The sequence below is a fragment of the Lentinula edodes genome (genome assembly GCF_021015755.1).
Source record: "Lentinula edodes strain Le(Bin) 0899 ss11 chromosome Unknown C8R40scaffold_7, whole genome shotgun sequence".
Lineage (NCBI taxonomy): Eukaryota > Fungi > Basidiomycota > Agaricomycetes > Agaricales > Omphalotaceae > Lentinula > Lentinula edodes.
Window position 1 is genome coordinate 375,966 of NW_025764313.1, and position 21,439 is coordinate 397,404.

Consider the following 21,439-nt stretch of genomic DNA (forward strand, 5'->3'; position numbering starts at 1 on the left):
TCATGTTCAATTCTTGTGCTTGTATAAAGTATTGCGGCCAATCATTCACTCAAGCTCTACGTTTTGCTAGTCTTCACCGCAACGTTCTCTCCAGATGCCAATAAAATCTTCGCGCGACGTGAAATGCTCTGTCTTGCTATCATGCTCGAACTCAGTAATCTGTAACAGACGAGGAACTCTTACCTGCTCAAACGTACGTGGTCTCTTATAAAACTGGCAAAGTTATAGTTCATTGAATGCGCCTTTTCTCCAGTGTCGATTGGTTCGAGTACGCATCCATGCTACTTACAGCTTGCCTATCATAGAACTATCTCTTTCTTATAGTACTGCTCTAGACAATGCCAAGAAGCGCATTGGTCTTCTCACAAAAAGTATTGCAAGCATCCTTACAACCGTCTGGATTGGAAGCCCGCTTGGATCACTGAAAATCGGTCACCAGCATTCGTAGGGGGTGATACTCAATCACATTTCGGGGCTCATTGGGCTCCAGAGTATCTCTGGGGAAACACACCGGCAGTGAACTGTCTCCAGCTAGAACACAACGAAGGGGTTCTTGAAAGTGTCGATAAAGATTTCAATTTGTGCTTCGCCGGTAAGTATGTCTGCTTATACGTGAATCACGATTGAAATATTCTATCCTTCAGCCTCAGGTGATATACGGAATATGGTAATGACGGTCAATGGTCTTCCAGATAACTACGAAGGTCACTGCAAAATTCTACTGAACGACCGTAGTGATCTTGTCAGCACTAGGAATATTCTTATCTTGTACGCCCTCTTGCGACATGGCAATCCGCCTGAGCTTGCTGCAGAAACCGCTGTACATCTCATGTATTCTGCCGCGCTTCGCGCTTCGCTCATCCGACTCCTCCGAGCTCTTTCAATGCATAAAAACAGTCTACGGCGATGTCATGTCCGTGTATCAATCGCCCATGTTCGTATCGTTTATCAGCAGATTAAGCCCGAATGATGTACGCAAGAAATCCTTTCCGATACGAGGAGCTGGGAGCTTATCTATTGCACAATCTGCTGTCAAAATTTTCGGCGAGCCACTTGCCATGCTTAGGGCTACACACACACTTAACGATAGTCGCAAAGCTATGCACGACGTCATGCTGAGTCCTCATCGAGTAGATTACCGTGATCGATACCTGTCTGGTTTGCAACCTTCCCATCGTCTATCGTTCTTGCGGTTTCGTGAAAGTGGAGTTTTACTACACTTCGCCGACCATGTTGGTTCGGAAACCTTCCAAGACCCTAATCGGTACGTGTCTTTCTTGGCCTCGTCCTCATCTTCGTTAAGACTGCCGTTTTTTAGGCTCTTGTTCACTGCTTCGGGAAAATGGGTTACCATGGACAATGCAAACCCACTATCCAGCTGGGATGTCAACGAAGTGTTGAAGACCGGACAAGCTTATGGTCTTGACCATGCTGATATCTACGGATGCCTTTTCTTTCACGTCAAAGCCCAATTCACGGAATTTGCCCGTCGTGTCGAGAAATTCCATATAGATATACATGTTTCACAACTTGATGCTCATGTCGCTTCTGGGCTACTTCAAAAGGGAGAGTTGAATCCTGACTTGTTCGGGATCAACCCGGCGTTTGACCGTATCGAGACATCCAATATAGCAGACTATGCAGGCATCCCTAGTATTTTGCAAGACTGGTCTGCTGTTCTCAATCGAGAGAATAAGCATGCTGTCGTTCTTGTGTATCTCATGAACTGGGTGATGAAACGACCAGGCGCTTCATTTAGCATGATGGGTGAAGGGATGGGGCTCAACTTGAAAGGTTCCACAAACGTGAAAGTGCTTCTAGAAAGAACTTCTTCAATGCTGGTGCGTCTGAATTCATACGAATTTCCTATTTTGATTTGTACAATCACCTAGGGAGTAAATTTTCGAACTTTGCTTGGGAATGGTGATATTCAACGTGCTCCTACATTTTATAATGTTCTTGAAAATGTGGATGTGTTCCTTGATAACCACAAACAATTTCAAGATCATCTTAATTCTGAGGGGATCAGTAATGTTCCGAAGCTATACAAGCTTCAGTTGAGGCCCAGAAACCGAATTTACCCAAAGGTAAGCCGCGGTGATACTTCGTTCCACTATCTTTCTGACTATGTTACTTCTAGCGCTTTGGGGTTGCCCTAGGGGCTCGCCCGGATGCATTACCCTCTGTAACAAAAACAGAATTCTACAACATCTGTGAGTATCTCGGAAATTTGGGTCCTCATTGCTTATTTATCATCGTTCCTCTACAGATATAATTGGAGGATGTAATCCGGGGGATCGATATCTTGAGTTTGGGCTGTCCGGCATACATTGACGATTAACAATCTGTGCTTAACACAGGCTTCCACGGATTCTGTGTTAGCGTTGTTTCGTGTTGAAGGTCAAGGAAGATCATGCGTATATGAACCAGTCAATCGGAACCGTATAAATACCATTTGTGAATTACCACTGAATTGAAGAGAGGGAACGGACTGAGATATGGGGTGGCGCGAAATTGAGATGAAATCGTCACATTGTAGCAAGACTGTACGTAGCGAATTATTCTATATATTGATGTGATGGTTGTAACATTTATGTGATAACGCAAAACGGTATGTGTTGAGCAACGAAACAAGGATGCAAAATTTTTGGAACCAAGATTTGAACAGGAATAAAACAAAATTTTGGACTCTCTACTGCTGCATCCTTCCTAAGACTCTCGGCTGACTCACATCCGCCATGTTGATGAAGATATCGTCCGCGGGGTGGCGATAGAGTGGTGCACGGAGACGTTTCTGGTCGAGATGATGTCCAATGAAACCGATGGAACGACCGAGGACAAAGAGACCGTTCAGAGTACCGATTTTGATGTACTCCTCTGCTTCCTCGGGGGTGAATGCGCCTGAATCCCGAAGGAGATCGACGAAGCAGACCGCGATGCAACCGTCGACATTGAGGATAAGCTAGGGACAACCAACATTAGGTGAGGCGACGAGAGATAGCGAGTAGAAACTCACAGTGTCCTTCTTGCTCGTTGTTACCTTTTCCACTGCGAGCGCGTAGTCGAGCAATGAGTGTGATGGGAAGTTTTTGTTCACGTATTCTTTTACGAGTTCCACACGTAAATCCGGGTTGTTGACGGATTTGATTTTGTGTCCAATGCCAGAAACTGTGAGAAAGACAAAAATTAGTGGTATTTACAAAAGAAATATCCTAGACGTACTCAGTTTGTTCGCTTTCCTGCTCTGGTCAACAAACTCTCTTGGGGTCAAGCCACGGTCACGTGCGTTAGTGAACATGGAAGCAGCTTCATCAAGGGCACCTCCAAAGCTACAAGACATTGTTTAATTACAGACAGAATTGAGCATACCCAAACACTTACCGACTACCAATAGTCAGCAAACCACTTGCCAAACTTGAAATCAGATCCTTTCCTGCACGGGTAGCGACAATAGTGTTCATGGCACCACTGACAGCGGGACCATGGTCGGCTGTCAGCATGAGGACCATCTCGATGAACTTGGTGGCATATATAGGCAGACGACGTCTGACGAAAGATACAGGCCGTAAATATTTGATATGACAAAGATTCAAGAGGGACGTACTTGAACCACAACAAACTCACAACGCCTCCTAACCCAATGTCTTCTTTGAAGACGTCGGAGATGCGCATACCAGCGTACAAGAGTTCTTGCCCTCGTTCATCAGAGATGGTTGAGATAAAGGCAGCGGGTTTACGGATCAATCCTAGTAAGACATAGGGTTAGAGGATAGGTTCAGGAACATCAAAAAACATACCCAGTTCAGTAGCCCACTTGTAGTCCATCGGGATCACTGGTGGATCCCTTTCAACCTGAGGCACAATTGTTCCTTTTTGAACCAGAGACTGGTAGAGTTTGGATATGGTATCCGGAAGATCCTCGAAAGTTGGCGGAACGATGAAACCTGCAGCGGCCATGGCACGGTTCTAGAAATGTAGAGTAAAGATTTGAAAGGTAAAATTTTTGCAAGAACGATATACACACCTTGGCTTCGGCAGTCTCAACATCAGATCCAGCGAGGGACCCAGCATGACCGAATTGGACTTCCGTTTTGAACATCCCAGCGCAGGTGCCAATGGCCCATGCAACTATCGGCTTGGTGATCTTGCCCTGCTTGACAGCCTCAATAACACGGTATTCTTCCACACCACCAACTTCTCCCAACAACACCATGAGCTTGCACTCTGGGTCCTTCTCGTATCTTAAGAGATGATCAATAAATGTCGATCCGGGGTAGCGGTCTCCACCAATAGCAATGCCCTCATAAACACCATTGGTGGTGAAGGACAAAATGTTGTTCAACTCGTTCGACATACCACCAGACTTAGAAACATATCCCACTGAACCGGCGCGGTACAGCTTGGACGCGATAATGTTGTCCATCATACCACCCGAGTTACCGATACGGAAACAACCAGGCTTGATACCACCAACAGTGGCAGGTCCGATGATCAATACACCCTTTTGCTGAGCTTCATAAAGAATTTCGCGTGAGTGTCTTTCTGGAACACCTTCGGCGATCAGAGCAATAGATTTGATGCGTTGAGAATGAATAGGGTGGCGGAGCATGTCCATGGTGGAGGAGTAAACGGAACGAGATGAGGCAAAATTGACAACGCAGTCGACATCTGTGTGTTTGTTGTCCTTGAATGCTTCGTCGACGGATGTGTACACGGGAAGAAGAGTTTCTTTGGTGCCCCAGTAGAATTTTTGGATGTGGTGACCACCAAAGGGATAGATCATCGCAGCGACAGAGGGTGTCGAACGACCGCACGAGAAATCGAAATCGAGCATGCCCTGGATCGCACGGGGCTGTAGACCATACACGAAGGAACGCGTGTTCGAGTCGAAGGGACGGTACCATGGACGACCTGCTGATGATGTTGAGACCGAATCAAAGTGAACGATTTGGTCGTTGATTTGGGTACGTTCGCCATCAGGGCCAATAGACCCAACAGGGGGATTCTCGGCTGCGATCTCAGTAGCTTTAGCTGGAGGTGTGGCAGGGGCGGTTTGTGAAACGGATTTGGGAGCAGCGGTGTCGCCAGCTTTGACAAGACCTAAGGCGAGGGGGACAATGGCCGTAATGTGTGTTTCTGGCCCGAATACATGGATAGGAACACCTAGGGATTCACCAAGGAGACGCATGGCCTATACAATGATAAGTAATCATAGCAGTTCAACAGTTGTACGTTGTACAAACCTTGAGACCCTCCTGGTAGTTTGGTCCACCACGACGTACGTATATGGACACCTTGGCGCGAATCAAGGGAGACTTGTACTCTTTTAGAGCACGGATGATACCCTTAAAGGTCGCCGCGACGTTGGTGAAGTTCGCAATACCTCCACCGATGATGAGGATTTTGCCTTGCTCGTTCACGGCACCGCGAGTCATCAAATCGATGACGGTCTTGGCGTACTCGTATGTCTGGCCTTCAGTTGGTGCGCCAGAGTATTCACCATAGTTTGCGAGCTCGTTAGCAAAACCAGCAGCAGCAATGGCATCAGAATAGACAACAGATGCACCTCCTCCGGCAACCATAGTCCATACCCGTCCTTCTGCATTCAGAACAGTGAGTTTAAGGGAGGCCCCGGTGGACGCATCAAGTTTCTGGATGTAGGCTTCCTCTTTGGTCAAAGAACGGCCGAAAGGTGCAGGGAATGCCATTGGAGGCCCGCGGTCGGCAGTGACTTTGCCGGAGCCAGAGGAAGCAATACCCTCGTAGATGGCCAGGTCTCGAGCGATGGCCCATTTTTGGCCCACGATAGACTCTGCGGTCTGGTCGAGCTTCGCGGCCATGTCGAGATAATGAATCTCGACTTTACCTACCGAGTTTTCCATACAGATCAGAGGATTGATTTCGAGGTAAGCATACTGCAGATCAACATAAACGCTGTAAAGACGAATGATAAAGTCTGCGAGAGCATCCTTGCGCGCCTGAGTTGGAACATGAGAAAGTAAGGTATTAATGACTGCCTTCTTGCCAGGGAAAGTTTGTGGGGCTGCAGCAGTAGGTACAGGGATAAGCAGCTTGAGGGCCTTGGCGTCGACATCGCCTACATCAACACCACCTTCGTGGGTGAAGAGGATAGTATCGCCAGAGCGATCGGAGTTGATACAGACATAGTACTCGCTGTCTGCCGGATGAGGGAGGAATGGCTCCAGAATGAAGGAGGTCAAAGGACCCTCGACCGACTCGACCTTTTGAACTTTTCCTGCACGCTCTTTAATCCATGTTACAGCCTCTTGACGAGATTTGTTGAGTGCGAGAAGGCCGGCCTTTCCTCGACGTTTAATCAGTTGATCAGGTTTGGCAACGAATTTGACACCAGACTCCTTAGTCCAAGCTGGTAAAGCGTCTTCGCTAGTCAGTAAGCCTGTCTCTTCATTCAGCAGCATCTGGGCAACCCTGGGAACGCTCCCCGTCGCGCTTGGACCCAGCTGTCCTTCCAAAGCTGGGTCAATCAGCGGGGAGCGCGTCAACCAGTAAGTCAACAAGAGCTTTGCGTCGTATTCCCGGATAGCTAAAGTTAATCAGTAAAGATCGAGTACATCTAGCAAGTTGTTTACCTTTTGACGACATTTTGAGATAAGAAAAAAGAGAGGGGAATATGGTCAGATTAAACCCTCTCTGGTTACTTTTAATATTGGATACCACGTGACCACAATACTTGCCCCCAAAGTTTCGAAACTTTTCCACGAAGTCCTCTACCCAGCGTCGCGAAACAAAAGCGAATCCGCCTCAAGAGTACATAGATATACTCGGTTCTACTACAGTCCTTTGCTTCAGTCTTTTCGTCCCACCCTACTGTTACTCCGGCCAATTCCTTCAAGTCTTTTATGCGGCCGCTTCTCACCCCATCGCAGCAAACCTGATATCTTTCGCGTCGTCTACTGGGTGTCTGGGCGTAAGATATCGCAGACACATTTGTTTTCCCCGTTCGGCCAATGCCATTCGATACACATCATCATGTAAATTTTTCAAACATTGATCGATTATCGTACGATTAAGGACAGCAACCCTCAGGCTGATACTATTTTTGAGTATTAGCCTTGTCTTTCCTTGCCACCGCCTCACCTTTACCTCGAGTTCACCCCAGACTACTGACAACTGTCGCGTGCCTCGGGTTCGAGTTTCATGACATAGATCTTCGTACGATATATTGTAATGTTTTCTGAATACCGCAACCAGTAACTCCATATGCTAAGAATCCGCGGCCTTCTGTAAGTGGACAGACATCAGCAAACTTGCAGATGGAGGCGGACAGCTTCAAGACAGCTTTCAAGTTCCTGGATTCTTCAGGCTGTTGGGTCTCAAAATCCGTACGAGTTTGTTCGTGATTAGTACATTCTTTGTCCTGATTCCTGCCAGTTCCTGCCGCGCTTTGCGGCTTGAACGTTTGAAGTTTGAACTTTGATTATCTTAGGAGTACACCCTCAGACCTCAAGCTTCCGAGTTACATTTTGGATTCAGTAAATCTAATGACAATGGGGATTGCTCTGAGCTCTCGGGCACAATTCATTCGCGTATAATTATAAATCAGAGGGCCAAAAGTCTTGAAGCGTGATTACGTGATACGAAAGTTTGCCCTCCTTCTTTTCGACTCACCATGGTCAACACCACCACCAAAACATTCGACACTGCTCATGGCCGCATTCTCTGTATCGCTGACATCCGTGGTCGACTTTCCGCCATAAACGACCTGGCCCGAGAAGTTAACGCAGTAGCCGTCATACACACCGGTGATTTTGGCTTTTTCGAAGCAACTTCACTCGACCGGATAAACGACAGGACTCTGAGGCACCTTACAATGTATTCTCCCCTCGTCGCCAGTGCGCAAAGGACACATTTGCTCCAACAAAATTCTCCCTTGCGAAACAGTGTTGACATTTCCATTCTTTCTGAATTTCCTTTGTTGCTTTCTGGTAATCTCAGGCTGAACGTGCCGGTGTATACTGTTTGGGGTGCATGTGAAGATATCGTTATAATGGAAAAGTTCCGGGCTAAAACATACGAGGTGCCAAATTTAAATATCCTTGACGAGGCTACCACACATTTGCTCGACCTGGGGGGCGTCAAACTTCGATTGCTTGGTCTTGGAGGGGCTGTTGTGCCTCATAAAATGTTTGATAATGGGGATGGAAGTGCAACCATTGCAGGAGGTCAGGGCACCATGTGGACTACCACTCTACAGCTTGGTGAACTGGTCGACACGGCCCAACGCGTACACGACCCGTCCGAAACCCGCCTACTCGTCACACATGCCAGCCCAGGACGGGAAGGCATAATTGCCCAGCTTGCCTTAGTGTGTAAAGCCGATCTCACCATCAGTGCCGGTTTACACTTCCGCTACTCCACTTCCTGGAACGAGTTTAGTGTGTTGGCGGACTACGAAGGATTTCGCAGGAAGTTGTTACTTGGCAAGGAGACGTTTGACAAAGTTTGGGAAAGTGTTAAGGCTCAGGTGGACGTAGTCGTGGATGAAAATCAGCGAGTTTTGCTGGACAAGGCGCTTAATGTCGTAGAGAGAATACCACCCCCAATAGGGCCGGGCGGTGCTCCTACCGGAGTAACAACTGCAAAAGAGGCACTGGCTGCGCAGGATGAGCCGATGTGGAAAAATTGTTGGAATTGGAATCTTTGTGATGCTGCGTACGGTTCACTCATTTTAGATGTGAGAGAGGGCAGAGTTAGCGCGGAGTTGAAAAGTCAAGGTTAGTGACTTCAAAGCATCTTATATTGCTACACTATGTGAACTCTTCATCACTAGGCTTTAACTATGCCTATCGCCGCTCCGCTACTGTTCCTGCTACGCCCACTTCTGCGAATCCAAGCAATACTCTTTCTCCCAATCACAAGCCATCCTCGAAATCTGCCACCCCTGCACCCAAAGTAGTATCCCCAGTGCCACCGTCCACTGTCCATTCAAAACCCGCGACACCTGCTCCTGTTCCTCCGAACAGCTCTAATACCATCGGAAGAACCAATGCGGTTGCTACTACCTCTATCTCAAATCAGGCGGTTGATCGTGCCGTGCCGCCTCACTTGGCAGGTAAAGGATCTACTGGGACGTCATCAAAAGCAGCGAGCGGAACAGGCACTCCCTCCTCTGAGCCCAGGGATCAAAAAGAGGGTGTCAAAGGCGAAAAAGAGGGCGATCAGGATGGGAGTGGAGCTAAAGATAAGGAGACGGCCAAGTTGGAGAAAGCTGAAAGGGATAAACAGAAGAGGAAAGAGAAGAAGGAGCGAAACAGGGAAAAGGCGGCGGCGGCAGCAGCAGGTGGTAAGCTTATCTAATAACTATACGTGATTGGTTCGCTCATTGGGTTTGATAGAGGGTTCCGTACCAGCCTCTGCTTCCGCTACCATCGACGATACGAAGAGTCCTATTGACCAACTCAAATCGCCTGCGTCTGTGACTGGAACCCTCTCCGGGGGTGTTCGAACACCGAAATCAGCTAGACCCCAGAGAAATCCTTGGACGATCTTCATGAGGATGAATGCGACTACGTCGGAAAATGAGTTAAGAGAATTTTATGCCCAAGGCGTAAAGGACGGCGGAGGGGTTAGTGTTAACATTTTTTTAATTACTGTACGACTAATGCTATCTCTTGCAGGTTACCAAAGTCCATTTCCCTAACACAACCGGAGCAGGTCGTGCACAAAAGCTTGCCTATGTCGAGTTTGGAGATGAAGAGACTATGAGACGGGGGCTAGAAAGAAGTGGACAGGTTAGTAACTCTGTCCCAGCTAAAATTTAGATTTCTTACTCTGCTCATCAATGTCGCTTACATTCTACAGAGTCTCAATGGCAACATCCCAGAACTGAAACAAGCTACAGATCGAGAGACGAGGGAAAGGGAACAGAGAGAACGAGCGGCTTCTCAGTCGGCGCCGGACTCAGTTACCTCACCTACGAATTCTCAGCCACATCCAGAACGCGGTGGATCATTTCGTGGTCGCGGACGAGGGGGAGGAGGGTTCGCTTCTAGGGGTTTAGCTGCTGCTGGGTTGACAAGAGGAGGTGGCAGAGGCAGTGGGGCAGGACCCGGAGCGCCATGAATGAAAAATCGGAACGACATTGTGATTCCTGGCTTTACTATTCACCTCAAGCACAAGTATATCTTATATAAGATGATACGTTTGCATCTTTCAATTTGTGGTGGAGATATGGTCATTCTCAGTGAATTGCAACTGCTATCTTATTGTCCATCTCCATTGCATCTATACCATTCACTATTTCCTCTTCTTTTCTTCAACTAATATCTCGTCTTCATTTTTCCGATACCTCCCACACTACCCTACTACTACTACTACATTACTCGTTTCGATTTTTTTGCGTATTGTGTTGTGAGGGTTTTCAAAGTATATGGTCGTCAAAACTTCAAATTTTGAATGGACATGAATCTCACCTCATTGCTTGAATAAATTGCTCCCTGCGGGGACACATGCCTTGCTTGGGTTGTTCTTTTACAGTTCTACTGTGTTTCTGTACAACTCAAATTGGATTGGACAATGTACACCATATAGTTATACATACAGATTTCAACATTATCTGGAAATGAGTCTGTGACAGAATGAGTACAGTAAACTTTTCAGGGTATTCGCCACATTGCAATTCCGGCCCTGTCAGCGTCCACTTCCTTTTTCACCTCTTTGCTATCTTTGCTTCTTGTTGCAGCAGCAACAAGTAGCCGTAAAGCATTTCTAACCTTATCCTTATCCTGTTCAGCACCAGTCATTAGATCATGATCCCTATCTCCCTGAATTTCAATCCGACCCCAGTCCACACAGAGATCCAAAAATTCGGAAATCACATTTACTATGCCCTCAAATTTGCCTGAGGCACTAGGCGCATCATCGGTCGACGGAATCTCCACGTCCCACAACTGCTCCAACGTCAAGGCATCCCAAGCGATGAGTGGCGCGCCGACTTTCACAGGTACAACTATCGCAGGACAACCATTGAGAAGAATATAGTTGATTACACTCTCTTCTGGACGTGCGGAAGTTGTCCAGAGTTTCCGATGTGGCTTGAGGCCCACAACCAATATTACCATGCGTCGCGGGACAGGAGGTGTAGGTAAACGTGTTAATTGGGGATTCGGGGAGGGTGTGCGCGAACGAGAGAAGACATTCGAAAGGGATGGAATCTTCAAGTCTTTGAGGTCGGAAAGTGAGTGCTGTTTGGGAGTCTCCCGGGACGCTTCAGGTATGGTGGGACCTTGGCAAAAGTTTATTATAGATGCAGATTCGTTCAACAGCGTCTCCCCGACCCGATAGTCACCTGAATAAGAGTCGGCATTGAGACATTGAGAAAGAACAAGTTATACCATTCACCTTGCAAGAAAGGCCCATGACAAAAAACGACATCAGGCTTCATCGATCTGGGAATGATCGGGCGGCGACTACTGGCAAATAGATATGGGGAAAACCAGCCTTTCTCTACCGCCAGATAATCCTTCACCACAGCAAAAAGATCGGCATCTCTACAGCATGAAACACGTGAGAGTGATAAACGGAAAGACTTCTGGTATCCTTACTTGTGAACACTACTACGAAAAAATCCTAATGCAGCATCTTCTATTGTATGCTTGAATTTGAGGGTGATGAGCAGGACTTTTACGCCAGTCGTTTCTAATCGGCTGGAATGTATCGGTATAGCATGCTTGATTCCATGCTCAATAATAAGATCATTGGCAGCCTTCGTTGTCAGCTCGAACCCGGCATGAAGACCGAGTTCGACCAAAATCGTATCTCCAAAAGACGACACCACCAGATCACTGACGGGTCCCATCACTGGACTGGCTATTGCAGCAAAACCACCCTAAGAAAACGGGTCTGATGTAAGTATGAATGTCACTATATAAAGGGGAGTGATGATGATCACTCAGGCAGTGAAGTCGAGGTGGTATCAAGACGGGTGGAGTAGAAAGAAGAACAAGTCACCGTGGCAGCAATCACAGTATGCACGGCTATATCCCGAAACCGTATACAGGGGAGCGTCAAGGGAGATTGATCTCCCCACTAAGTAAGTACAAAGAATAAGTGTGATCCTGAGCTGTGTAAACCAAGATGTGAGGGCGTACAGGTGAAAGACAGATAACACTGGTTCCTGCAGCTCGGAGGGACTCGTACGAAGACATGACAATACGGCCGGTCATGGACTTATCAAACACGAAGTCAGCAACCGGTTTCCAACAAAACTACTAGAGAGTTGTCAGATTATCAGAAAAAATCAAGACATACCCCAACCAGTTTCCTAACGATCCAAGGCGCTGCTTTCTCGTTCTCAGCAGAAGAGCCTCCTTCTGTTAGAGATGCTGGATCTATGGGTCCAAGTGGTGAGACGCTAGCACCATCGTCGGAGGAAGGCATATTGACAAATGAGTCTTGATTCTACCGAGTAAATAGTCATTTCACGAATGTACATTGAAGCCACTTGTACGAACTATTCTGTGCGCACTCACCGATCAGCCAGAATTCCTAGATGAAGCTGAGAACGAAGAACAAACAGAACTGTCAAAAGATGGTCATATCATAAATCTCCGATGAGGGTTACTTGGCTCCTTATGATCAATCCACCATTTATGCATCGTTCACGATTTATCTGATTATCAGTTTGTACCAGTGTATGTACAGGAACTTTTTCGAGTTGCGGATTCTATATGCTACAATCACAGGCTCGTTGAGGCCTTGCCCTATGTATTAAACTCTTCCTACTGTCTTTCTTCCTTCCAACCACCATCCTCGATGACAAACTTGGCGTCCTCTTATCCAATGCACCCTGCCAATGCATAGCTTTTTTATAATACGGAACAGATATTAGGGCATCCGCTCGAGACAAGGACGTTGAAGATCCCTATGCTTCCGATAAGGTTGTGGCGAGGGCTCGTTGAGGCCATCAGCATCCAATTACTGATACTATGATTAGTACCTAGAGGCACAGATTCAGAATCATATATAGAGCTTGTAAATGATTGACGTTACCTGTAGTGATCAGCCTTGTAAGGGCCATTGACAGGAATATCCAGATACTTGGATTGGGTTTCAGAAAGGGTGGTAAGCTTCACTTTCAAATGATCGAGATGTGCCCGTGCAACCTCCTCATCAAGATTTTTAGGCAAGATGTGGACACCGAGTGGAAACTTCTCAGGTGTAGTCCAGAGGGCAATTTGAGCAAGAACCTGATTAGTGAATGAACAAGACATCACAAAGGATGGATGTCCAGTAGCACACCTGCAGAACAACCGTCAGAAAATCAACCGCGCAAGTAACTACGCGTAGACGTACCCCAAGTTCACCAAACGACCCTCAGCAAGAAGGATGATGTGACGGCCAGAAGACATTGTGTATCGGTCTACCTGAGGCTTCACGTTGGAGACTGATTTAGCATTAGCCTTCAACCAAGCTACGTCGATTTCAATGTCAAAGTGACCGATGCTGCGACAATCATATTAGGGTTACGAGATCAAGAGAAAATAACATGACTTACTTGCAAACGATCGCATCTTCGGGCATGACAGTGAAATGTGCGGCAGTAATGATATCCCTATTTCCAGTGGTGGTAACAAAGACATTGGATCGAGGAGCAGCATCCTCCATAGTCGTCACCTCGTATCCAGCCATAGCGGCCTGCAGAGCGTTGATGGGATCAATCTCAGTGATTAACACGCGTGCACCATAGGACCTGAGTGATTCAGCACACTAGCAAAAAAATTTAAGAATAGGTAGAGATGAGTGATATAGTACATACACCTTTGCCGACATCACCAAAGCCTGCAACGACGGCAACCTTTCCAGCAAGCATCACATCTGTTGCCCGCTTGATTCCGTCCACGAGAGACTCTCGGCAACCATACAGATTATCGAACTTGGACTTGGTAACAGAGTCGTTGACGTTTATGGCGGGAACTTTCAATTTGCCCTCACGGAAAGCCTTGTACAAGTGGTGAACACCGGTAGTAGTCTCTTCAGAAATTCCGCGAATTCCTGCGATATAGATAGGGAAGGATCGACAACAAAACCTACGGGAAGAGAGAATGAACGTACCAGGTAGAAGCTCGGGGAACTTTTCATGTACCATAGTGGTAAGATCACCTCCATCATCGAGAATCATGTTTAAAGGCTGTCCACCGGAGAACCCCTTGATAGTCTGCTCTATGCACCAATTGTACTCGTCCTCGGTTTCACCTTTCCAGGCAAAGACAGGGACGCCAGTAGCGGCAATGCTATAACAGGCCGGGATCAGTTTTCTAAAGTTATATGTGATACGAACGAGTACATACGCGGCGGCAGCATGGTCTTGAGTGGAAAAAATATTCTAATCAAAGACACTGAGCTTAATTTAGGCTATCGCATTAGAGATTTCGACTCACGCAAGACGACCATGTAACCTCCGCACCGAGATGAGTCAAAGTCTCGATGAGGATAGCAGTTTGAATCGTCCTGAATTGCTTTTGAATAACAAGACATATGGATGAATACAATAGCTTACATGTGGAGGCATCCTGCGATCCGTGTACCTTTCAAAGGTTGAGACGGTCCATACTGCAATCGCAATGATCGGTGGTGATTCAGAGCTTATTTTGACTGTGAGTCACCTTAGCCCTCATGTACATGAGCCCTGGCATCTCGTTCTGGAGTAAAATCATCAGCTCTGAAACTTGCAATCGATAGTGATCCCAACCTCAGAAATTTCGATCTCTTTACGACCGAAAGCCGCGAGCGATACATCTGATAGCACAAGATTTGATATAGAGGACTCTCGAGTGAAGTTCTGAACGCACCAGCAACTTTGAAGACCATGATGGAAGAGTAGGATGTAAAGGAGTTTTGGAAAGAAAAATCTTTCGATTCATTTTCTTGCACCTCCCACCGTCCCACGTTTTATCTGTTCTCACGCCACAACCTTGCTTATTCCGTTCCGCCTATTACATATGTACCAAATTCTGTTCAAAACTTCCATGCATGTCTCTTGTTTCCTCGTCAAAATCAGAACCTTCTGTCATTGGATCTGAAAAATGCCGAATGGTAGAGATTATTCAGTACAGCTGCGAATTAGAACGGTCGCAGACAGAAGGCCCTGTTGTTCGCTGTTTTCCCTTGTCCAGATTGTTTAGGATGTATGTTATTTCCATCAGCTATCTCATATCCCTCAATAACTATGATTTAGCTGTCCCGATCTCCCGGCCGTCGAGCTGACAAAATTTCTGAACGTAGATGAAGGTGGAGTTGTCGAACTCCCAGCTGACATCAAGTGAAATTGTTGGCTTTCGCATCACTGTCAATGCTCACGAAATCATTGGCTATTTTAGTCCACCCTCTGGGAAACCTTGGAATAGAGTAGTCCGCCATGACTCAAGCGTGGATTCTTAGGTCAACTTGATGGATGTGATTTGTGTCGAAGACCTGGGTGTGGAAATCTTTCTTAGTCATTGTCAATCAAACGCGTTTCTATCCCTTGGCAACTCTTTCTCTGTCTCCTCGGGTAACTTATACCTGATCACCGTCTTTCTTCAAAGTTCAAGCTCTGCTCTTTGGAATTCTTTGTGTTGGTAATGATTATGGATACAAAGGCTCTCCTTAAGGATCCGTTGTCAGAGTGATAACTTCAATGGACCGTTCCGACAAATTGAATGCCTCCGTTTTTCTCTCTCTCTCCTACTTAGTTACAGAATGCATACGGGCGCTTATGACTCAATGTTTGCATTTCAGTCCAGGTTATGCCGATCATGCGTTGCAGTGCAATTAATTGTCTCTTGGGCTATCCGTCACTACGAGCGTAATCTTGCATATGGAAACGATGAGTGAAATCGGAGTATCGGAGGGTTTACGGTTTATTCATAACACGTATACAAAGTTTGTTACAATTTTTCGCTATGGATTGATCTGACGAGGATCATCAGATACACTGTACTAGTCCTACCGCTCTAATCAGTCTTAAGTCCAAGATCTTCCGGCTGGTCGCGTATCTGATCATCTTCCTCACTGCCCTGTTGTCAGTTCGCTGGAAATAACTTCTAAGTAACATGATAATCTGATCTGGTTTGAACCTCATCTTATCCCCCAGGCAGCAATGCATTGCACTGACATTTAAAGCCTTGGTCGTTTTCCTTGATCTATATTTTCTCTCTCTCTTTCTATTCTCCTTTTGCACTGCTTAGCCATGCACACCGGCGAGACTGCTGACTTCTTTCCTTGGCCTGAATCCAATGCATCTGACGGCATTATGGATTTTAAAATGCCTGAAGTCAAAGAGGAAAGTCATACGGAATTCTCGTCGCTGCTGTCACCTCCCTCTTCTCCATTTATCGCGGCCTCTGCCCTCACTTCCCAGTCTGTTCGTCAAAGGGTGGCTAAGTCAGAAAGCCCTCGAATTAGGCCTTATCCTGAACTGTCTCGTGAGGATACAATCGGAATGTCTGGCACTTCTGGTTCGGGTTTTGATAACTGGAGCAATCGATCCGGATCGAACGAACGTCGATCGTCGGATGGTGGTCCTCACTACCAGTCTGCAATGTATAATTCTTCGGTGAGGATGACTGTTTTTGTGACAAAGCGTTCGCATTTTTGCTAATACTGTGAGCTCGTTTCAGCAACTAAGTAGGTCATCTTCTGCTTCTTCGTCAAGCTTCAACGGGGCTGTTGGACTCGGAATTGGTCCCTCTGGGACCGATACACGATTTGTGACTATGTCTCCTCAACAATCAGACGTCCAATTGGCCTCTATGTCCTGGCATCAAAGCCAGATGTCAATCAACGAGACGTCTGATCTATCACTGTATCCCGGAGTTGCAGGAGATATACCATACCATTACTCGTCTGACGCAGATCATGGAGGTTTTCCTTCTGGTACACCATCATCATCTACGGCGATCTATTCTTATGACGACACGACCACGCCTATAGGCGATGCAACGACATATAACGATTCAACCTCGCATTCTCTTGCTTCTGTAGAATGTTTGCATCGAAAAATAGCAGAGCTTGAGGAACGACACCACCATGATCAGGAGCATATCAGGGTGCTTCAAGCTCAACTGGCAAGTACTTCCTCACGAAACACAGACTATCCCTACTCTCCGCCTGCCTCTGCTTTTTTCAAAGCTTCCTGGGCGGCCCGCACCACTGCGCGAACAAAGTACCTCTGCTCCTTGAACCGCGCTGGTAACGCACTGTGTGCTTGGCATGATTCGCGCAGAGAGCGAAGGGCTTACCCACCACGCAATGCTCCGAAGGATACATTAAATTGTGGTTGTACCTACGAAGAAGCTCTTTTCGAAGAGAGTCTCTCGCGACACAAGGTCGGGAGCTACCTTCCAGGAGAATCTGTGCGAATGGATCCTGCTCTACGCAATCCTTTGCTTCAGCTTCTGAAACATCGATACGGTTACCAAGATGGTGACTTTGAGCGAGATCCATTTACAGGAGATTGGGTGTCCGAGGACGGACACGAGGAGGGACATGAACACTGGGAGCGGCTACTGGCATCTGGTGTTAATCCCCGACGTGCCAGAGGAGAACAGCATCGTAATACCCCAATCTGAATGATTACTAGATACATTGCGAGAACTCGGTTGAATCAATGGCTACATTTATATTTTACTAATTTTACGATGAACGTTCATAACCACATTCGCTTTCATTTGCATATCTTCCATTCTTTTGCGAAAACTATTATTTTATCATCTTATTATTGACCATTTACAATAAAGTGTAGCATACATATAATTCCGACGTTAATACTTCTGTATCATTGCCTATCTTGACTGACAACAGTCACACCTGTATTAGCACACCTGAGTAATTTACGCGATTCTGGAGCCAAAGCTGATTCTCGCAACTAGGGCACGGCATACTTCGGCCGCGAATTGCCGGCTTAAGTATTGGTGCCAAAAGAAGTGACGCTATGTATGCAGTCACCTATGCGGATTCCGATTTCTTGCTGAAACAACGCGTCAGCATGGAGTCATCAGAGTCAAATGGACTCGTTAAAAGCTTCTCCTCCAGGCAAATGGAAATCTCACATACCAAATCCCAATCAAAATTTCTATGGATAAACTCATTGATATACTCGCTGCTTTCGACGCTGGCAAATTGCCATCTCACCATCAAGTGGACAACTTCCTCGAGTGGCTCAAGAAAGATATAATCTCGGATGGCGCCTTCAGTACACAAGGTCATATCGTCGCACAGCGTCTTCGCGATGTTGCCACCGCTTATCAACTTTTGGGTGAACATAAGAACAGTAAGCTACTCGTCTACGATAGTGTCAACAGTCTCTAACGACCTGTAGAGGATAACCTGTTGCAGGAAGCCATTTGGCATCTGTCCCAAGGCGATCTTTCCGACACATCTGTTGATGTCAATATCAAACCAAACACCGATGAGGCATTGAAAGACGCACAGGACGCGCGTGAATCTATCCGCACAATCCTTTCTATCATCTGGTCGGGTTTGTCGTCCGAGGGTTCCTCTCTCTTCGAAGACTTTACTTCCTTTGCTCGGCTCTCGCTCGCTGACGCCGCTGAAGTCGTTGAAAATCAAGCATCTCGTGCAAAGGACAGCTTGAGAGAGGTTGATGAAGAAGTTCAGTCAGGCAAGAGAGATACGCTCGGCCGCGACAAAGAGCGGCTCAAGCAGGAAGAGGATCTACAGGTTGCGTTTGAACATGGCATGGATACGGTTAAGGGCGCTGGCAGTTCCGTCATCGGTGCCGGGCAAAAGTCTGTCGCTAAAGCTTCAGAGTTGTCTGACCGTACTTCGGCCAAGTTACACAATGCTTTCTACAAAGTATGTCCACTGCATGACATGTATTCGTATGATTTATTCACGATTGTTCCAGATGTGTGAACGTGCCCAGAACGACGAAGAGTATCATCGATCGCTTGATACACTTTTTAGTACTGTGCAAAAGTGGATCAGCAGAGGATTTAATTCGGCTACCAACGCTGCATCTTCTCTTGACTCGCTAGTTGACGATAACACCACCGATAAACATATCACCAAGGCATTGCAGGCGATTGAAACGCTTTTGTCACGTCTTGCGCATACCGACTCGCTTTCTAAACTGGTCTCTACCATTCGCAAGTGCGCGGTCGATATCCGGGACGATCAAGATCTGCGTTCGTGGTTTGATGACTTCTTCACTCATCTGCATCGCGATTTGGACGAATCAGGATACATTCGCTCCGACGAGAATAAACGTGTTCGTAAAGATCTTCGTATCAGGTGGAAAGACATGCTCGACCAAGACTCCGAGTTTGGACGGACCTGGAAGAATGATGTGGAAGCAATGAAAGGCCAGATCCAGAAGATTCAGAACGGGCTTAAGAGTGATGAGGATCTGAACAGGTTGAGGGATGCTCACCTGAAACTTGGAGAAGCCATCGAAACTGGTCTAATCGAGGTCGGAGACCAGGCGCAGACTGGCATGCAAGCTGTCGTGGAACAGCTGACTTGGTTTTGGCAAGATTTGTTCAGAGTCTATCTTCCCCGAGCATTGAGTATGATGAAAGATGTTCCGATTCCCAGGTATTTCATTATTACTCCGTGGGGGACGTTGTGCTGACTCTCATTTTCCAGAACGGAATACAAAGATGCCGAGTCCGAGCTCGTTCTCGAAAACTTGGACGTGTCGTCCTTCAACCTCCTGCCATCTCATATGTACATTCGTAATATCACCGATATCGACATAGTGGCACCGGCGTCTGCACCAGATGCTCCAGTCCAGCCCGAGTCCAAAACGCAGTTGGGAACCCTTACTCAGATTCGCATTCAGGCTATCCAATTAGCAGTATCCGACATCTCGTTCTATTATAAAGATAAAACTGCCACTATCGGCCCTGCGGAGTATACAGGACGTTTGTCACTTACGCTCCCTCCCAAAGGGATTGATGTCGATGTGAAAATGCGCCTTATTCCTGCCTCTGCCACTACGACTCTTGCTCCAGTCAGTAGCTCCGCGTCCCGGAATGCGAAGGTTACGCCAGGATCATCGCTGACGAACCATCCTGTGCCCGCACCTCTTGCTACCGCCACCAAAACCGTTTCTCAAAGGTCGTTACACCGTGCCTTCCATGTTATCGAGCATCTCGATGTACGCATCACCGACGAATTCGAACTGGATATCAAAGACTCCAACCATGGTGTTATGATTGCCATGTTCAAGCCCATCATGGCACTTAGATTGAAATCTGCGTTGGAAGGTTTTGTGGCAGAACACCTCCGTCAGATATTCGAGGGATTGGACGGCTTGGCTTACGACATTTCTGAGCGGGCTGAAGTTTTCAAAGACACCGGACTTGGAAGTGGTGCATCGATTGGAGCTGCTGTCTGGTCGGAGGTTGGAAGGATGAAAAGGTTGGGTTTGGATTCTCGTCGCAGAGGCCAATATACCGACTGGCAAGCCACTGGTACCGGCGTGGTAGCGGCGGAGAGACAAGTTGACCTTGAAACTGGTGAAGATAAGGAAAGGGAGCGAAAGTTCGCCATGGGTGCGGAGCCTCAAATTCTCAGTGGAGAGAAGAAAGGACCTGATGGTACCGCGTCCGAAAGTTTGTCGAAAAGGTTGAGGAGTGCAACCGGCCAAGCTTTAGATGACACTGGGGTTAATGTTGATGCAGAGGCAATGCCAAATGTCACGGACACGAAACAGATTGCTGAGCAGGCAAAAGAGATATTCGAGGAGGGGAAGGATCAAGTGAAGAGTTTCAAGGATACAGTGAAGCATAAGTCTGATGTCGAGAAGCACAGGGAGGGTTGGCAAAGTTCGTCCTTCGATATTAAGGTGTAAACTTCCGGTCGTTTGACATAAATGCATGTTGTACACGGAATTGTCACGTAGCTATAGCCTATAGTGTAGTATTGATTATTGTTGTATAATATAGTGTGCAAATGTTCAATCCCCAGTCGAGTTCTGCGAAATTGATCTTCAGCGCTTCAGCGCTCAACCGTTGCCTTTTTTATTTGATTTATTTCTCTGTCGTGCCGCATTTGTTCAGATTTTCTTCAACTGCATTCGATTGCCAGTGTCTCATCTCTTTCCTCCTTCAGCTCCGTTCCTCTTACACTACTGATTGTGCCCCTCGGTCGCTCTCATTGGCTTGAGAGCAGAATCACATGCATTATCCTAACATGGACTCCATCATTTTGGCTCCGCTCCGAAGTTGTTCGTACAGTGCCAACAGGCACTTCTCATCACCCGATCAACCGTAAAAAGTACAAATTCTTAGAATTTTTTCAGAGCTTGTAGTTAACATCGGAATATAGCCAAATTATGCTCATTTGACTTGTAGAAGATCTATATACCTGGCTTGTGCTTTGCTAAGCCTATGGTCAACTTTTATTTTTACCCCCACTGACCGAAAATGAACCAGCTTAGTCATCGCCTAAT

At 46.8% G+C, this 21,439-nt stretch overlaps 8 protein-coding genes across 8 annotated transcripts; 5 read left to right on the forward strand and 3 right to left on the reverse strand.

The window, feature by feature from the left end:
- Positions 1 to 94: 94 nt before the first annotated feature.
- C8R40DRAFT_1067263 (uncharacterized protein) lies at positions 95 to 2,334 on the forward strand (the record flags this gene model as incomplete). Its single annotated transcript, XM_046225885.1, has 8 exons — positions 95 to 193; positions 325 to 592; positions 645 to 768; positions 953 to 1,264; positions 1,319 to 1,841; positions 1,893 to 2,087; positions 2,141 to 2,213; positions 2,270 to 2,334. The coding sequence occupies 8 exons, from the start codon at positions 95 to 97 to the stop codon at positions 2,332 to 2,334; spliced, it is 1,659 nt and encodes a 552-aa protein (XP_046089325.1).
- Positions 2,335 to 2,692: 358 nt separating this feature from the next.
- On the reverse strand, positions 2,693 to 6,624 carry C8R40DRAFT_1167627 (ATP-citrate synthase; the record flags this gene model as incomplete). The annotated part of the gene is made up of 9 exons (XM_046231053.1): positions 2,693 to 2,962; positions 3,017 to 3,168; positions 3,223 to 3,329; positions 3,382 to 3,546; positions 3,605 to 3,746; positions 3,798 to 3,966; positions 4,025 to 5,191; positions 5,244 to 6,565; positions 6,612 to 6,624. The coding sequence occupies 9 exons, from the start codon at positions 6,622 to 6,624 to the stop codon at positions 2,693 to 2,695; spliced, it is 3,507 nt and encodes a 1,168-aa protein (XP_046089326.1).
- Positions 6,625 to 7,471: 847 nt separating this feature from the next.
- Positions 7,472 to 10,513, forward strand: C8R40DRAFT_833545 (uncharacterized protein). Its single transcript, XM_046236369.1, has 5 exons — positions 7,472 to 8,756; positions 8,813 to 9,325; positions 9,378 to 9,607; positions 9,660 to 9,773; positions 9,844 to 10,513. Exons 1-5 carry the CDS (start codon positions 7,652 to 7,654, stop codon positions 10,102 to 10,104), a joined length of 2,223 nt encoding a protein of 740 aa, XP_046089327.1. The 5' UTR covers positions 7,472 to 7,651; the 3' UTR covers positions 10,105 to 10,513.
- Positions 10,514 to 10,528: 15 nt separating this feature from the next.
- C8R40DRAFT_1271145 (uncharacterized protein) lies at positions 10,529 to 12,611 on the reverse strand. Its single transcript, XM_046234047.1, has 7 exons — positions 12,495 to 12,611; positions 12,292 to 12,441; positions 12,132 to 12,209; positions 11,992 to 12,069; positions 11,586 to 11,869; positions 11,383 to 11,531; positions 10,529 to 11,329 (listed from the first exon to the last, which is right to left on the reverse strand). Exons 2-7 carry the CDS (start codon positions 12,418 to 12,420, stop codon positions 10,638 to 10,640), a joined length of 1,410 nt encoding a protein of 469 aa, XP_046089328.1. The 5' UTR covers positions 12,421 to 12,441; positions 12,495 to 12,611; the 3' UTR covers positions 10,529 to 10,637.
- An 18-nt stretch (positions 12,612 to 12,629) lies between these two features.
- Positions 12,630 to 14,893, reverse strand: C8R40DRAFT_1091915 (Adenosylhomocysteinase). Its single transcript, XM_046227524.1, has 12 exons — positions 14,832 to 14,893; positions 14,732 to 14,778; positions 14,646 to 14,681; positions 14,540 to 14,592; positions 14,421 to 14,490; positions 14,331 to 14,365; positions 14,095 to 14,273; positions 13,799 to 14,034; positions 13,538 to 13,749; positions 13,336 to 13,485; positions 13,033 to 13,281; positions 12,630 to 12,979 (listed from the first exon to the last, which is right to left on the reverse strand). Exons 1-12 carry the CDS (start codon positions 14,848 to 14,850, stop codon positions 12,973 to 12,975), a joined length of 1,293 nt encoding a protein of 430 aa, XP_046089329.1. The 5' UTR covers positions 14,851 to 14,893; the 3' UTR covers positions 12,630 to 12,972.
- A 31-nt stretch (positions 14,894 to 14,924) lies between these two features.
- On the forward strand, positions 14,925 to 15,382 carry C8R40DRAFT_1091916 (uncharacterized protein). The gene is made up of 2 exons (XM_046227525.1): positions 14,925 to 15,167; positions 15,265 to 15,382. Exons 1-2 carry the CDS (start codon positions 15,013 to 15,015, stop codon positions 15,266 to 15,268), a joined length of 159 nt encoding a protein of 52 aa, XP_046089330.1. The 5' UTR covers positions 14,925 to 15,012; the 3' UTR covers positions 15,269 to 15,382.
- Positions 15,383 to 16,210: 828 nt separating this feature from the next.
- C8R40DRAFT_1067268 (uncharacterized protein) lies at positions 16,211 to 17,591 on the forward strand (the record flags this gene model as incomplete). The annotated part of the gene is made up of 2 exons (XM_046225886.1): positions 16,211 to 16,576; positions 16,641 to 17,591. The coding sequence occupies 2 exons, from the start codon at positions 16,211 to 16,213 to the stop codon at positions 17,589 to 17,591; spliced, it is 1,317 nt and encodes a 438-aa protein (XP_046089331.1).
- Positions 17,592 to 17,968: 377 nt separating this feature from the next.
- C8R40DRAFT_1091920 (uncharacterized protein) lies at positions 17,969 to 20,953 on the forward strand. The gene is made up of 4 exons (XM_046227526.1): positions 17,969 to 18,292; positions 18,341 to 18,837; positions 18,890 to 19,578; positions 19,630 to 20,953. The coding sequence occupies exons 1-4, from the start codon at positions 18,097 to 18,099 to the stop codon at positions 20,837 to 20,839; spliced, it is 2,592 nt and encodes an 863-aa protein (XP_046089332.1). The 5' UTR covers positions 17,969 to 18,096; the 3' UTR covers positions 20,840 to 20,953.
- The last annotated feature ends 486 nt before the right edge of the window (positions 20,954 to 21,439 follow it).

Excerpts from the sequence above, each read along its gene's own strand:
- C8R40DRAFT_1091915 (XM_046227524.1), bottom strand. Across the intron at positions 14,682-14,731 it reads AAGAGATCGAAATTTCTGAG|AACGAGATGCCAGGGCTCAT; the intron begins GTTGGGATCACT and ends ATTTTACTCCAG. Across the intron at positions 14,366-14,420 it reads AGGTTACATGGTCGTCTTGC|AATATTTTTTCCACTCAAGA; the intron begins GTGAGTCGAAAT and ends GTCTTTGATTAG.
- C8R40DRAFT_1271145 (XM_046234047.1), bottom strand. The coding sequence starts at position 12,420 with ATGCCTTCCTCCGACGATGGTGCTAGCGTCTCACCACTTGGACCCATA. Across the intron at positions 12,210-12,291 it reads TCGTTAGGAAACTGGTTGGG|TCCATGACCGGCCGTATTGT; the intron begins GTATGTCTTGAT and ends GTGTTTGATAAG. Across the intron at positions 11,532-11,585 it reads TTTCGTAGTAGTGTTCACAA|AGATGCCGATCTTTTTGCTG; the intron begins GTAAGGATACCA and ends TTCATGCTGTAG.
- C8R40DRAFT_1091920 (XM_046227526.1), top strand. The coding sequence starts at position 18,097 with ATGGATAAACTCATTGATATACTCGCTGCTTTCGACGCTGGCAAATTG. Across the intron at positions 18,293-18,340 it reads TTTGGGTGAACATAAGAACA|AGGATAACCTGTTGCAGGAA; the intron begins GTAAGCTACTCG and ends AACGACCTGTAG. Across the intron at positions 18,838-18,889 it reads TACACAATGCTTTCTACAAA|ATGTGTGAACGTGCCCAGAA; the intron begins GTATGTCCACTG and ends CGATTGTTCCAG.
- C8R40DRAFT_1091916 (XM_046227525.1), top strand. The coding sequence starts at position 15,013 with ATGTCTCTTGTTTCCTCGTCAAAATCAGAACCTTCTGTCATTGGATCT.
- C8R40DRAFT_833545 (XM_046236369.1), top strand. The coding sequence starts at position 7,652 with ATGGTCAACACCACCACCAAAACATTCGACACTGCTCATGGCCGCATT. Across the intron at positions 9,608-9,659 it reads GCGTAAAGGACGGCGGAGGG|GTTACCAAAGTCCATTTCCC; the intron begins GTTAGTGTTAAC and ends TATCTCTTGCAG. Across the intron at positions 9,774-9,843 it reads GGCTAGAAAGAAGTGGACAG|AGTCTCAATGGCAACATCCC; the intron begins GTTAGTAACTCT and ends TACATTCTACAG.